This window comes from Notechis scutatus, chromosome 3 (assembly GCF_049901735.1).
Source record: "Notechis scutatus isolate UNSWTSFEM ecotype Mainland chromosome 3, rNotScu1.2, whole genome shotgun sequence".
Lineage (NCBI taxonomy): Eukaryota > Metazoa > Chordata > Lepidosauria > Squamata > Elapidae > Notechis > Notechis scutatus.
In genome coordinates, this window is record NC_142011.1 from 832,653 (window position 1) to 847,946 (window position 15,294).

Below are 15,294 nucleotides of genomic sequence, written 5' to 3' on the forward strand. Positions count from 1 at the left end.
TTCTCTGGCTGTGTTGCCTTTATGCCACGCCCTGGGTCATCACATCCATAAATTTATTCTTCATCCCTCCCTCCCTCCATATGCTCATATAGATCAAGGTCGGGGAACAGATGTAGAGTGAATTGGGACCATCAACGGTGCTAATTCTGCTGGATCAAAAAGACATTCCAGAAGTTCACAAATGAAACAAAAAATTAACAATTAAGAAATGTGTTAAGGAACATTGCAACCAAATGGATACGTTCTAAATCAAAGCTGGTCTTTGATGGTTATGATTGGCAGGTTACATGTTACAGCTTTGCTGCCAGGGGAATGCTGGGAGTTGAAGTCCACACGCCTTAAAGTAGCTGAAGTGAGGACTCCCTGCTAGACGGTCTGATCCCACAGCCTCTGCTCAGCCCAGGTGGGATCAGCTCCCTCACTTATCCGTAGCGGCTGCAGGCTTTCTGGCATTCAGGCCAACTCTCGAAATTGTTCTCATTTCCTCCGCATCCAGTCCAGGAGAAGGGCAGGCAGGTCTTCTTCTCGTAGTCGAAGTACCACCGTTCTCGCAGGTTGTAGCAGAGGCCTCCGTCAGGAGGGAGGATGCAGATTCCTGGACACATAAAGCAGGAAGGAGGAGAAAGTAGCAGAGGTGGGTATTCAGCTGGTTCTGACCCGTTCTGGAAAACCGGTAGCGGAAATTTCGAGTAGTTGGGAGAACCAGCAAATACCACCCCTGACTGGAGATTTTACAGTCTCCTTCCCCTTCCATGCCCACCAAGCCAAGCCATGACCACGAAGCTTTGCCCACGGAACCGGTAGTAAAAAAATTGGAATCCCAGTAGGTAGAACAAGGGAGCCCTGGGTTCGAAAGCTGGGAAAAGAAAGGAAGGAGGGAGGCTGAAACCCCCTAGCCTTTTTTCACTTCCCCTTCAGTTGACCTCACTCACCAAGGTCTCCAGAGGTCATGCAGAGCTTAGCCCAGAGGACCAGGGAAACCCAGAGAAGGAGCATGGCCACGGACGTCATGAGTACAAGGAACAGAATCGAAATCTTGCTCAGGCTAAGGTTCAGTCACCAAGCAAGGGTTGAGCGCACAACGCGATGGCTAAACTCAATAATTCCTAGGACAAAAAAAACAGAATTGTGAGCTCCTGGGTGCTCTCTGAATGTGGCAATCTTCTTACAGGTGTTTCATTAACAGACACCTGGGAGTGGGGTCTCTGCAGTGGAGGAAGAGGAGGAGGAAGAGGAGGAGGAGGAGGAGGAGGAGAGCTATAGGGTCCTTGGTGCTCTCTGAATGTGGCAATCTTCTTACAGGTGTTTCATTACCAAACATCTGGGAGTGGGGTCTCTGCAGTGGAGGAAGAGGAGGAGGAGGAATCAAAATCAGAATCAGAATCCAGCTGGAAGGGACCTTGGAGATTTTATAGTCCAGCCCCCTTCTCAAGCAGGATTTCCTATCCCAATTCAGGAGAACTATGGGGTACTTGGCTCTCTCTGAGCTTGGTTGTTTTCTTGCAGATGTTTCATGACTAAAGTAGGTAACAGCCTCTGTGCACAGCTACAAGTATTTTTGGAGATCCCCCTTCTCTCCCCACCCCACCAACCTGCTTTCCAGCTCCCTTCTCCTGTGCAGGGCAACCAAAGGAGACGCAGCCGATCAGCTGGGACTCAATGGGAGGCAGAGAAGAGATGGAGTTGGCGGGCCCAGTCAGAGGTGGGATCGGCCGGTTCTCCAAACGACTCAAAATTTCTGCTACCGGTTCTCCAGAACCAGTCAGAACCGGATGAATTCATCACCTCTGGTTTGTGCAAATATTCTCTTCTAGTGAAACCAAAGTTCCTCAGCATTCAGCAAAGGCATCTTAACCGAACAGGAAACGTTCAATTCTCAACATCTAAACCGTTGGCCGTGCTTTTTGCAGTCCTGTTTCAGTGATATTCCGGATCAAAATTCCCTCTTTGGGGTTTTGACAGTGGAGAAGTACTGACGCCACTTCAGGGGAATGAAACTTCCCTCCAGGTTGCCTGTGAAACGGCTTAAATTCAGAGGTCACGGCATCTCAGAGTAGGACGACTCTGGAGTCTTTGAACTGATTAGCTTGGGAGTGAAAAGAACATCTTGTCCATCGCGGGTAAAAATGGCCCTTTGCCAAGGGAAGAAACTCAGGCACTGCACACACTTCCTGTTCCTGGTGGAGGATCAAAGGCTTGGGGGGGGGGGAGGGCTAAACACCTGATTCTTTGAAAGGAGGAAACAAACATAGACAAATGGTCCCACAGTGTGTGTTTTTTTTTTATCAATCATTTTAATGGATGGGATGTCGATCAATCTGTGGGTGACCCAAAAGAGGAGAATGTCTAACACCCCAGAAATCAGGAACAAGAAAGACACAACTGAAAATTGGCCTGAAAATAATGCAAATACTTCTAACGAAGGCAAATGCAACATTCAGCACCTAAGGCAGGTCTAGAACTCCCAGTCCCTGGTGATGTTTCATTACCCAACTAGGGAATATCATCAGTACTAGAAGGGAGGAGGAGGAGGAGGAAGAGGCCTGTGGGGTCCTTGGTGCTCTCTGAGCTTGGTGGTTTTCTTTCAAACATTTCATTACCCAACTAGGTAACATCATCAGGTCTAGTAGGGAGGACGAGGAAGGGGAGGAGGAGGAGGAGGAGGAGCGTGGGGTCCTTGGTGCTCAGTTGTTTTTAGACTAGAATAGAATAACAGAGTTGGAAGGGACCTTGGAGGTTTTCTAGTCCAACCCCCTGCCTAGGCAGGAAACCCTACATCACTTCAGACAAATGGTTATCCAACATCCTTTTAAAAACTTCCAGTGTTGGAGCTCCACAACTTCTGGAGGCAGGTTGTTCCACTGGTTAATTGTTCTGTCTGTCAGGAAATTTCTTCTTAGTTCTAAGTTGCTTCTCTCCTTGACTAGTTTCCATCTGTTGCTTCTTGTCCTGCCTTCAGGTGCTCTGGAGAATAGCTTGACTCCCTCTTCTTTGGGGCAGCCCCTGAGATTTTGGAAGGCTGCTATCATGTCACCCCTAGTCCTTCTTTTCATCAAACTAGTAATACCCAGTTCCCGCAACCGTTCTTCATATGTTTTAGCCTAATCTTCTTTGTTGCTCTTCTCTGCACTCTTTCTAGAGTCCCAACATCCTTTTTACATTTTACTGAATGCCGTATTCCAAGTGTGGCCTTACCAAGGCCTTAATAAAGTGAAATTAACACTTCACGTGATATTGATTCTGTCCTTCTGTTTATGGTTTTCTTGCAGACATTTCATGACCCAAAGTAGGGAACATCAGAGGTGGTCATGAGTACTGATGATGTTACCTAGTTTGAGTAATGAATCCTCTGCAAGGAAAAACACAACCAAGCCCAGGCGGGGGAAATCCCTGCATAAAGGGGGACCGTCTGCCTCCTTTTGGAGGCAAATATTCAAGTTGGGAGATAGAAGTATTACCTGGGGAAAGTCTTGCGGAGCCTCAGCAAACTTCCAGATTGGCGGATCTTCTGGAAGGCAGGCTGGCTGAGAGTAACTCTGGGTTGCAAGAGAACGAGCTGGAGCAATGAAGCTCCCCCCCCCAGCCGAACAAGGCGTCAATCCACGGGGGGGGGTGATGGGCTGAAGGCCCATCAAACAGGTCAGGGATGGACTTGCGCTCTCAAAGCTTCTGCTGTACGTGGTGTCCCAAGGCGCCTGCCCTCCGCTCCGCAGCTGGCGCCTCTTGGCACCTGGGTGCTCGCCCACTTTCTCGGGCAGACTGTGCTGATCAAGGAGTAGGCTAGGTTCCTTTGAAGGAATGAGAGTTGGAAGGGACCTGGGAGGTCTTCTAGTCCAACCCCCTGCTCAGGCAGGAGTCCCTTTTCCATTTAGACTAAGGCTGTCCAATCTCTTCTTGAAAACCTCCAGTGATGGAGCAGCCACAACTTCTGGGGGCAACTTCCCTTCCGCTGGTTAATTGCTCTCCCTGTCAGGAAATTCCTCCTTCATTTTAAAAGTTGTCCCAAAGGTACTTTTTTTCCAAGAGGCAGCTGGACTTTCTGGTTTTTCTTTGAAGACATTTTGCTTCTCATCCAAGGAGCTTCTTCAGCAGAGCTTCTTCAAAGAAGAACAAAACGTCTTCAAAGAAAAACCAGAAAGTCCAGCTGCCTCTTGAAAAAGCACCTTTGAGACAACCGTCACCCGGAGGACAGAGAATCTCCACAGGCCTTCAGTCCTAGGTTGCTTCTCTCCTTGGTTAACTTCTATCTGTTGCTTCTTGTCCTGCCTTCTGGGGCTTTGGAGAATAGGGTGACCCCTTCTCCTCTGTGGTAGCCCCTCAGACACTAGCACATTGCGATCATGTCATTCCTAGTCACTCTTCTCATTAAACTAGACATATCTAATTCCTGCAACAGTTCTTCCTATGTTCTAGCCTCCAATCCCCTAATCTCCTTCCCCTCCCTTCCAGCACTGATGATGTTATCTAGTTGAATAATAAACCCCCAAAACTTTTAACCTTAGACGGTCTACTATTGACCTCACCCCTTTCCTAAGAGGTCTGTAAGGGGGCCTGCATAAGCGCACCAACGTGCCTACCGTCCCTGTCCCATTGTTTCTCTTATTTCTCTTATATGTATCTATTTCTTGTATTCATAACTATGTTTATACTTATACCTGTTATCTTATAATCGCTTGACAAAATAAAATAAATAAATAAAATAAAAACTGAAAAGAAACCACCAAGCTCAGAGAGCACCAAGGACCCCACAGTCGTCTTCATCCTTTTCCTCCTCCTCCTCCTCCTCCTCCTCCTCCTCCTCCTCCTCCTCCTCCTCCTCCTCCTCTCCAGCACTGATGATATAACCTAGCTGAGTAATTAAAAATTTGCAAGAAAACCACCAAGCTCAGAAAACACCAAAGACCTCATCGTCATCGTCATCTTCCTCCTTCTCCTTTCCAGCACTGATGAGGTTATCTAGTTGAGTAATAAAACATCTGAAAGGAAACCACCAAGCTCAGAGAGCAACAAGGAGCCCACAGTCGTCTTCATCCTTTTTCCTCCTCCTCCTCCTCCTCCTCCTCCTCCTCCTCCTCCTCCTCCTCCTCCTCCTCCTCCTCCTCCTCCTCCTCCTCCTCCTCCTCTCCAGCACTGATGATATAACCTAGCTGAGTAATTAAAAATTTGCAAGAAAACCACCAAGCTCAGAAAACACCAAAGACCTCATCGTCATCGTCATCTTCCTCCTTCTCCTTTCCAGCACTGATGAGGTTATCTAGTTGAGTAATAAAACATCTCAAAGGAAACCACCAAGCTCAGAGAGCAACAAGGACCCCACAGTCGTCTTCATCCTTTTTCCTCCTCCTCCTCCTCCTCCTCCTCCTCCTCCTCCTCCTCCTCCTCCTCCTCCTCCTCCTCCTCCTCCTCCTCCTCCTCCTCCTCCTCCAGCACTGATGAGGTTATGTAGTTGAGTAATAAAACATCTCAAAAGAAACCACCAAGCTCAGAGAGCAACAAGGACCCCTCCTTTCATCTCTAAGCTGCAACTGTTCTCCTTCATTGGAGCCAAAGCCTATGGATTCTCAGCAGCAGAGGGCAGCAGAGGGCAAAGCACCCAAGATTGTCACTGCAGTCTCTGGGCACCAGGGGGCGATCTGTGAGGAAGAGCCGCTCAGTGGGGTGTGTGTGTGACTCCAGGACTTCCTTGTCTGGGGAAGAAAGCCAGGCAGGCCCCATAGCCAAGGGATTTGAACCCCGGGCTAGCCATCCCAGAGGGCTCCTCTGAACCAGTCCCTCTTTGGCTTCCTTCAGCAATGAAATCAAAAGAGCCGGGGCATGTAAAGAGTTCCTTTGAAGTTGCTCCCAAAGGGATTTGGCTTGGTTTCCTCCAGCCATTGAGAAGAAACAGACATTAAACTTTCTCGCCTTCCAGAGGTGGGTATTCAGCCAGTTCTGACCGGTTCTGGAGAACCAGCAGCGGAACTTTTGAGTAGTTTGGAGAACCGGCCAATCCCACCTCTGATGGCCCCGCCAACCCCATCTCTTCTCTGCCTCCCATCCAGTCCCAGCTGATCGGCTGGGTCTCCTTGGGTTGCCCTGCACAGGAGAACGGAGCTGGAAAGCAGGTTGGTGGGGTGGGGGAGGGAAGGGGGATTTTGCAGTATCATCCAGTTTCGGTCACCACACTATTAAAAAGGTGCTGAGACTCTAGAAAAAGTACAGAGAAGAGCAACCAGGATAATTAGGAGAACTGGAGGCTAAAACATACGATGAACGGTTACAGGAACTGGGCCTGGCTAGTCTGGTGAAGAGAAGGACCAGGGGAGACAGGAGAGGATCTTCCAATATTTGAGGGGCTGCCCCAGAGAGGAGGAAGGGGGTCAAGCTATTCTTCAAAGCCCCTGAAGGCCAGACAAGGAAGAATGGATGGAAACTGAACAAGGAGAGATTCAACCTAGAAATAAGGATAAACTTTCTGACAGTGAGAACAATCAACCCATGGAACAGAAGTTGCCCTCGGAAGTTGTGGGAGCTTCATCCCTGGAGGTTTCCAAGAAGAGACTGGACTGCCATTGGTCAGAAATGGTGTAGGGTCTCCTGCTTGGGTGGGGGGTTGGACTCGATGACCTACAAGGTCCCTTCCAACTCTGATTATCTGTTATCTGTTATCCCCTGCCACGCCCACCAAGCCACGCCCACAGAACCGGGAGTAAAAACCAATTTTTGAATCCCACCCCTGTCGCCTTCCCATCATTGCTGCGTCCCCATCCCAGGCTAGGCTGGAGCCAAGGAAGCCGTTTCTTTGGTTGGCTTCCTTCATGCACCGTTCAAGAAAATGGTTGTTGTCCCAGAGGAGCATTTTTCCCCCAAGAGGCAACTGGAGTTTCTTGGCTTTTCTTTGAAGACATTTCGCTTCCCATCCAAGAAGATGCCTCAACTCTTCAAATCCTCCCCCGCCCCATCCAGTCAGAGCCGAAGAAGCTGCTGGGATGAGAAGGGACACGATTTCAAAGGAAAAAAGCCCCCAAAAGAGTTCAGGTGCTTGGGGACAACCAGGATCTGGAGCGCAGAGAAGCTCCCAGGGCAAGACCAGGGCTGGGGTCCCAGATGCACAGCCACTTGTTTAGTGACCATTCGAAGCCACAATGGCACTGAAAAAAGTGACCATTTCCCACACTTATGACCATTGCAGCATTCCCCACGGTCACGTGATGCAAGTTCAGGCGCTGGGCAACTCGTGTTTATGACGGTCGCATTGTCCTGGGGGGGTGTCACATGATTTCTCCCTTTTGGGATCTTCTGACAAGCAAAGTCCAGATTCACTGAACAACCGGAGTCACTAACTGAACACCTGCCACGATTCACTTAGCAACTGTGGCAGGAAAGGTTGCAAAATGGGACCATACTCACTTAACAACCAGCATGCTTACAAATAGAACTTTTGGGCTCAATTGTAGTCACAGCCGAAGGACGACCTCTAATGGACACCTCTAGAAACCTATTGGCTACACACACACACACACACACACAGAGAGAGAGAGAGGGAAGGAGGGAGGGAGGGAGAGCCAGAGAAAAAGAGAGATAGATAGAAAGAGACAGAGGGGGATGGAGGGAAAGAGAGAGAGACAGAGACAGAGAGAAAGAGAGAAAGAAAGAGAGAGGGGAGAGAGGGAGAGAAAGAGACAGAGAGGGAGGGATGGAGGGAGAGAGAGAGAAAGAGAGAGAGAGAAAGGGAAAAGAGAGAGAGAAGAGAGAGGGAGAAAAGAGAGAGAGAGAGAGAAAGGAGAGAGAGAAAGGAAAGAGAGAGAGAGAGAGAGAGAGAGAAAAGAGAGAGAGAGAGAAGAGAAAGAGAAAAGAGAGAAAGAGAGAGAAAAGAGAAAGAGAGAAAAGAGAGAGAAGGGAGAAAGAGAGAAAGAGAGAGAGAAGAGAGAGAAAGAGAGAGAAAGAAAGAGAAAAAGAGAGAAAAGAGAGAGAGAAAAGAGAGAGAGAGAATAGGGAGAGAGAAGGAGAGAGAAGAGAGAGAGAGAAAAGAGAGAGAAGAGAGAGAGAGAAAGCCCACCACGCCCCGGCTTCTAAGAGGGCCATGTGGGAGCGATTCTGGATGAGCTCGAAGCCTTGCACCCTTTCCTTCCCGGCTCCCTTTGTTGCTCTTTGGTTTCTAATTAGAACCATTAGTCAGAGGAAGGACCTGCCTCCAGAAATTGTGGGTGCTCCAACACGGGAACTCTTTAAAGAAGATCCTGGCGAGCCCTTTGTCTGGAATAGTCTAAGGACACCTGGCACAGGCACAGGGTTGGACTAGAAGACCTCCGAGGTCCCTTCCCACTCTGCCCTTCCGTTACTCTCTTGGCTGCCTCTCCCTCCCTTCCCTATCCTGGAAAGCCCAGCAGCGCCCCCCCCCCGTGCCTTCCGCTGCCGTGGTGTACCTGAGGAAATATCACTTTAAGTGGCGCCTTGGCCCTGTCGTCTTGATCCCGGCCTCCCTTGATGGCGGCTTCTGCAGGGGGCCTGGTGTTGTGTTTTCTTCCATCAGCAGAAATGCAACACCGCCGTCCTTCCTTCAGCCTTGCCGGGGTGTCCTTGGCCAAGGAAAGGAAACGGCTGGGGGCTGAGGAAGGAATCAGAAGAGAGCTGGAAGGGACCTTGGAGGTCTTCTAGTCCAACCCCCCCCCCGCTCAAGCAGGAGACCCTATACCCAGGGGTCCCCAAACTTGGCAACTTTAAGACTTATGGACTTCAACTCCCAGAATTCTCTAGCCAGCTATGCCTGCTTTTTTTCTCTCTCTTCACCTCCTAAAGTGGAGAGAGATTGCGGAGGAAGGGATTGCAAGAGAGTAAGCTTGGCTGGCTGGAGAATTCTGGGAGTTGAAGTCCACAAGTCTTAAAGTGGCCAAGTTTGGGGACCCCTGCCCTAGACCATTTGACTGTCCAGTCTCTTCTTAAAAATTCTCTATTGATAAAGCACCCACAACTTCTGAAGGCAACTTCTGTTCCACTGGTTAAGTGTCCTCCCTGTCAATTCCAGGTTGCTTCTCTCCTTGATGAGTTTCCATCCACTGCTTCAGGGGGTTTGGACCCCTTCCTCTTTTTTGTGGCAGCCCCTCGAGTACTGGAAGATGTCATCATGTCCCCTCTACTTCTTCTTTTCTTTAGACTGGTCAAACAATTAAGAAGTTGAGGATGCTCCAACATTGGAAGATTTTAAGAAGAGATTGGACAGTCCTTTGTCTGAAATGGTATAGAGTTTCCTGTCTGAACAGGAGGCTGGACTAGAAGACCTCCAGGGTCCCTTCCAACTCTGTTATTCTTGCCATCTGTACCCAAATCCCGCAACCGTTCTTCGTATGTTTTTCTCCCCTCCAAGCCTTTAATCATCCTAGTTGTTCTTCTTTGCGCTTTTCCCAAAATCTCAACATCTTTTTCGTAATGTGGTGACCAAAACCGGATGGAGTGGGGGGAAAAAGCAGGGATAGCCGTAACCTCTGCATTCCCTGCAGGTTGCCTTGGTTGGGTGGGGCAAGGCTGGTGGTGGGGTGAGGTGCCAGGAAGGCCTCCACGCTGACCACACTACTCATCTTGGCTTAGTCTATGGGATTCTTGGTGATGGCTGAGTTTGTTTCCTTGTAGGCATTTCCTTACTCAACTTGGGATCATCATCGGTGCTAGGAGGGAGTGGGGTTTGCAGAGAGGAGGAAGAAAAGGAGGAGGAGGGGGAGGAGGAGGGAGAGGAGGACTGTGGGGTTCTTGGAGCTCTCTGAGCTTGGCTGTTTTCTTGCAGACAATTCATTACTCAACTAGGGAACATAATCATAGAAGCGGGGAGTTGTGGGGAGGAGGAGGAGGAGGAGGAAGAGGACTTCCAAGTTTGCAAAGGATCAGGACAGGGCCTTTCGTAGCCTCCTGGCTGGCTGGGGGCCCCTGTTGGCCCCTCAAAGACAGGACCTTTGGGGTGAGGGCACTTGAGGACCCTTCAGGGGCAGGAGCTGGCCATTGCACCAGCAAGGCCCCCTCTCTGAGTCAAAATGTAAAATTAGTCTCACGAAAGATGCAGCAAGACTTAGAATGATGACTTTTCATGCTTTGCATTGAAGGCCATCAAAACAAGGGCTGGTCTAACCAGGGAGCCAGAGACGACGCCTGGTGAGTGAGCCTCTCCTTCTGGTAGTTTTGGTCTAGTGGTGAAGGGGCTGGCTTAGAAACCAGGAGATGGTGAGTTCTTAAGGATGAAAGCCAGCTGGATGTCAAATCACCGGGAGACTGTGAATTCTAGTATCATCTTAGCTATGTAAGCCAGTTGGGTGACTTTGGACCAATGACCAGGAGATGGAGAATTCTAGTCCTGCCTTAGCCACAGAATCCAGCTGCGTGACTTTGGGCCAATCATCAGGAGACGGTGAGTTCTAGTCCTGCCTTACGCATGAAAGCCGGCTTGATGACTTTGGACAAATCACCAGGAGACGGTGAATTCTAGTCTCACCTTAGCCACATAATCCAGCTGGGTGACTTTGGGCCAATGACCAGGAGGTTGGGAGTTCTAGTCCCACCTTAGGCATGTGGAAACCTGTCTTAAAGTTTTGCCCAGAAAAGTGCACTAGAACATTGAGCCAATATTATCTTAGAAGCTCATGGATTTGAAGGCTTCTCCCAATGGAGAGACAATCCTGATTCCAGTCTTGACACTGTCTCTGGCACCTGGAGAAGAAAGGAGGACAATTAACCAATGGAACAGGTTGCCTCCAGATGTTGTGGCTGCTACATCACTGGCTGTTTTCATAAATAGATTGGACAACCATCGGATTGGGATGGTAAGAGGCTCCTGCCATGAGCTGGGGTTTGGATTAGAAGGGGGATCTCCAACTTTGGAAACTTTAAGACTTGTGGACTTCAACTCCCAGAATTCCCCAGCCAGCTGGCTGGGGAATTCTGGGAGTTGAAGTCCACAAGCCTTAAAGACCTCCAAAGCAGGGGTGGCATGCTGTCGATTTGGATTGGTTCAACCGACCTGGTAGTAAAACAAAATGCCTCCACTCAGCTGAAAGGAGAAGAGGATAAAAGACCGAAAAGCACATGAGAAGGTGAGAGGGTCGCTCCTAGCTTTGAGTTTCTTCATCCCCTCAGCCGATTGGCATGTGAGGAGTGCGTGCCTTAAGGGCGTGCACATACACATGCATGCACGCACCACCACCCGCCTAACCGGCAGCGACTAAGGTAGGATCCCACTCCTGCTCCAAAGTCCCTTCTAGCGCTAGGATTCTCCATTTCCTCCGACAGGAAGGCCTAGACCACCTCTTCGCCCTCCTCCTGCAGTTATGCCACCGCAGCTCCTGGGAGTAGTTCTCCTCCCTCTGTTGATTTCATCCACCACGTTGCTTGTTTGCTTCCTGCCCAAATCCACCAGCGCGGCTGAGACCTGAGCTGCAGCATCCAAAGTCACCTGAAGGACCTAAACCGGTGCCGCAACTTGGCGGGAGCTGCACCTAGGAGCTTTGGCCCCACCTTGCAGAGTAATGTGGTACGGAGAGGACAAAGAGGGGCGAGGTTTTCGTGCAGTGAGGCAATTCGAGGAATGCCAGACGACAAAAGAGAGTTTATTCGTTTCATAATTCTACCTGAGCAAGAGCTGGAAGACAATCCTGGCTTGGAATTCGATGGATTATTTAACCCCAACAGCTGCCGATCGCCCATCGCAAATGCTTCCTGTTGAGTAAACGGAGGCTGCGGTGAGACTGTGGGAGGAATCTAACCCAGGCGGTGGTTTCCAACGAGCAAGTGAACCGGGTGAGCAAACAGAAAGCTCTTTTATTGTCTTTGTTCTCCTGCTGCAAAGAATAACACTATGAAAATAAGAACGCTATAGCATTATGTAAGAACAAACAGAGTGCCGAATAATATAAGCACAAAGAATAGGAGCCTGTAGTCACCCCACACACTAGAAGAGTCCATGGGATCCTAGGATCCCAGGCCTGGAAGCAGAGGTGCTATTCAAGAGGTTCTGACTGGTTCTGGAGAACCGGTAGTGGACATTTTGAGTCGTCGGAAGAACCGGCCAATACCGCCTCTCACTGGCCCCGCCAACCCCATCTCTTCCCTGCCTCCCATTGAGCCCCAGCTGATTGGCTGGGTCTCCTTGGGTTGCCCTGTCCAGGAGAACGGAGCTGGAAAGCAGGTCTGTGGGCTGGGGAGGGAAGGGGGATTTTGCAGTATATCCTTCCCCCAAGAGCGGGGAGGGAATACAGTATCCTTGTCATGCCCACCAAGCCATACCCACCAGGCCATGCCATGCCACACCCACCAAGCCATGCCCACAGAACAGGTACTAAATTTTTTTGAATCCCACCACTGCCTGGAATGGGACCTTGGAGGTCTTCTAGTCCAATCTGCTCCTCAAGGAGGAGACCCTACCCCTTTCCAGACAAACGGCTGCCCAGCTTCTTCTTAAAAAACCTCCAGTGATGGAGCAACCACGACTTCTGGGGGCAAGATGTTCCACTGGTTCCTTGTTCTTCCTGTCACACAATTTCTCCTTAGCTTCTCCTTAGTTGGTTCTCTCCTTGCTTCTTGTCCTGCCTTCAGGTGTTTTGAAGAACAGATGGGACCCCCTCTTCTTTGTGGCAGCCCCTCAAATATTGGAAGACTGCTATCATCCATGAACCAGTAGAACAGAAGTTGCCTTCGGAAGTGGTGGGAGCTTCATCCCTGGGGGCTTTCAAGAAGAGATTGGGCGGCCCTCTGTCAGAAATGGTGCAGGGTCTCCTGCTTGGGCAGAAGGGGGGCTTGGACTAGACGACCTCCAAGGTCCCTTCCAGCTCTGTTATTTCTGTTTATCTGTTAATGTCACCCCTGGCCCTTCTCTTTGATAGGCTAGACATGCTTAGTGTCCAGATGTCTTCGTGGCTAGAGGAGAGGCGGGTATTCAGCAGGTTCTGACCAGTTCTGGAGAACCGGTAGCAGACATTTTGAGCAGTTCAGAGAACCAGTGGTAACCTTCGCCCAGGAGTGGGGAGGGAATGGAGATTTTACAGTATCCTTCCCCTGCCACGCCCACCAAGCCACACCCACCAGGTCATGCCACGCCCACCAAGCCACACCCACAAAACTGAATCCCACCACTGGTCGAGAGTGCTAGTGACCAGACGAATGCAAATAATATAAATCCTTCCACCATTTAATTAGAACTTTGGATGGGAAATGAAATGTTTTCAAGGACTGTTCCCCCCCGCCGCCCCCCCGTAAAAAAAAATCCACTTGCCTTTTGAAAGCATCTTTGGGGCAACCATGACCTGGACGGTGGAGAATCTCCATAGACTTCCTAACTATCTTCACTACTCATCCACTGTAACATCCAACTCTTTGCCCTCACAGATGGTCCAGATGTTGAATACCTCTGGGGTTGGGTGGGTGGGCAATGTGACCAGAAGGAGTGCATTTTCTCCTGTTCAGGATACAATGAGGTTCACCAGCCAGTGACATCAATCCTGTTTCCCTCATGGACTGGAACCCTTACGGGCCCTCTAACTGTGCGTCACCATCTTCTGACCGTCTTCCCACAAAAGAGAAGATGGCTGGGGGAATGATAGTTAAGCAAAGCAGCTGGGGTCCAGAGCAGCTGCAGGAGAATAGCATAACAGAGTTGGAGGGGGACCTTGGAGGTCATCCAGTCCACACACACACACACACACCTCCGGCCCAAGCAGGAGACCCTACACACCGTTTCTGACAGAGGCAGCGCAGTCTCTTCTTCAAAGCTGCTAGGGATGAAGCTTCCACAACATCTCCTCACCCCTCCAAGAGAGGTGGCTTCCCACACAGACGCAGCTACTGGCACCGTCTCAGGTTCAGTAGAACAAACTTCATAGATGGCATGTACTTTTGCACGCCCATGTCCCTCAAGCGTCCACTTCCACCCCCAGGAGAAAGTCCCCTGTAAAACAACCCTCCTCTACCCTGTTTTCTTTGCAGCTGCCCCCCCACCCCCCCAGGCAAAACTCTTTGGGTTTGGGAATAAATATTCCTCCTTTCCTCAAAGCTGCGCAGATTTCATTTTTATTTATTCTTGCGCAATCCTGGCTCCAGTTGGAACCACAAATTATTCTTCTGATAGGCTTCTTTTCCTGAAGGTCCCAGATGCAGCACCCCCTCCAGGCCCTAGAAGTCAAGCCAGACACCTCTTCCCCCTTCCCTGCAGACCACAGGCCAAAAGGAAGCAACGTACAATGAACATACAATGAACATACGATGAACGGTTGCAGGAACTGGGCCTGGCTAGTCTAGTGAAGAGAAGGACCAGGGGAGACAGGAGAGCATCTTCCAATATTTGAGGGGCTGCCCCAGAGAGGAGGAAGAAGGGGGTCAAGCTATTCTCCAAAGCACCTTTGAAGCCCAGACAAGGAAGAATGGATGGAAACTGAACAAGGAGAGATTATTCAACCTGGAAATAAGGAGAAACTGTTGAGAACAATCAACCCATGTGGGAGCTTCATCCCTGGAGGCTTCCAAGAAGAGACTGGACTCCCCTCAGTCAGAAATGGTGCAGGGTCTCCTGTTTGGGCGGGCGGGCAGGCAGGCTGGACTGGATGACCTCCAAGGTCCCTTCCACTCTGTTAATCTGTTAAAGCCCAAATAACTTGGCGAGATTTTGTGGCAAGCACTGCTTCAGTCCCCACCCACAGAGAGTTGAGACTGTGGGACTGTGAGAAACCATCCACACAATGTTATGCAAACAGAGGCCCAATGATGGCTGCGCCTTTTGTGCCAGAAGGGATTGCACAACCTTAAACAAAACTGTGGGATGACAAATACTGAGGCAACACATGAGGTGTCGTTCCTGCGGTCAGTTCAGGTTCGGCTCGAAGGTGAGCCCTTCCCAGCTTGGTCAGTTTCGCTTTTCTCCACCAGCCCCAGCAAACTTGCATCTCTGGCTTGTGGTAAGTTTTATATCCAAATATATATTTTATACCTCATAATATACTGTCTCCATCTTCCCTTAAACATTAACAAAATCCACAATGGACTGAAAAATCAGCATCTCCGCTAGATAATTGACAGTCAAGCTGAAGCTAAGTAAAAATAGCCAACGGGGGAAAAAATCTTTGAGTTAAAATTTCCTTAAACCGCCCCCTTCACACACAAATAAGTTACCCAGACCTAATCCACATATCAAAGGAGAAGGCCTGTAAACACAGAGTTAATGAAAACAGTCTCCCAGCAGAACGGCATGTTCACCAAAATAAACATCGAGATGTCTTGTACCTACACACACACACACACACACACACACACACGTCCCTCAAGCCTCACCCTACAGTCAGTACACAC

At 49.7% G+C, this 15,294-nt stretch overlaps 1 protein-coding gene and 1 long non-coding RNA gene across 4 annotated transcripts in view; one reads left to right on the forward strand and one right to left on the reverse strand.

Moving 5' to 3' along the window:
- LOC148131040 (kunitz-type serine protease inhibitor homolog dendrotoxin I-like) overlaps positions 1 to 15,294 on the reverse strand; it is a 24,457-nt gene continuing 9,163 nt past the window's right edge. The window contains exons 1-3 of one of the 3 annotated variants that reach the window (XM_087959112.1): positions 11,589 to 11,682; positions 933 to 1,106; positions 1 to 595 (exon numbers count right to left, since the gene is read on the reverse strand). In XM_087959112.1, coding sequence (XP_087815238.1) covers positions 423 to 595; positions 933 to 1,011 — 252 coding nt within the window. In that variant the 5' untranslated portion in view covers positions 1,012 to 1,106; positions 11,589 to 11,682 and the 3' untranslated portion in view covers positions 1 to 422. Of the gene's footprint in view, positions 596 to 932; positions 1,107 to 9,870; positions 10,416 to 10,483; positions 10,672 to 11,588; positions 11,695 to 15,294 lie in introns of those variants that run through there. The other 2 variants (XR_015748405.1, XM_087959113.1) reach the window with 2 other exon arrangements.
- LOC148131041 (uncharacterized) overlaps positions 11,635 to 15,294 on the forward strand; it is a 6,217-nt gene continuing 2,557 nt past the window's right edge. Inside the window, exon 1 of the long non-coding RNA XR_015748407.1 lies at positions 11,635 to 11,757. This is a non-coding gene — a long non-coding RNA (uncharacterized LOC148131041). The remainder of the gene's footprint in view (positions 11,758 to 15,294) is intronic.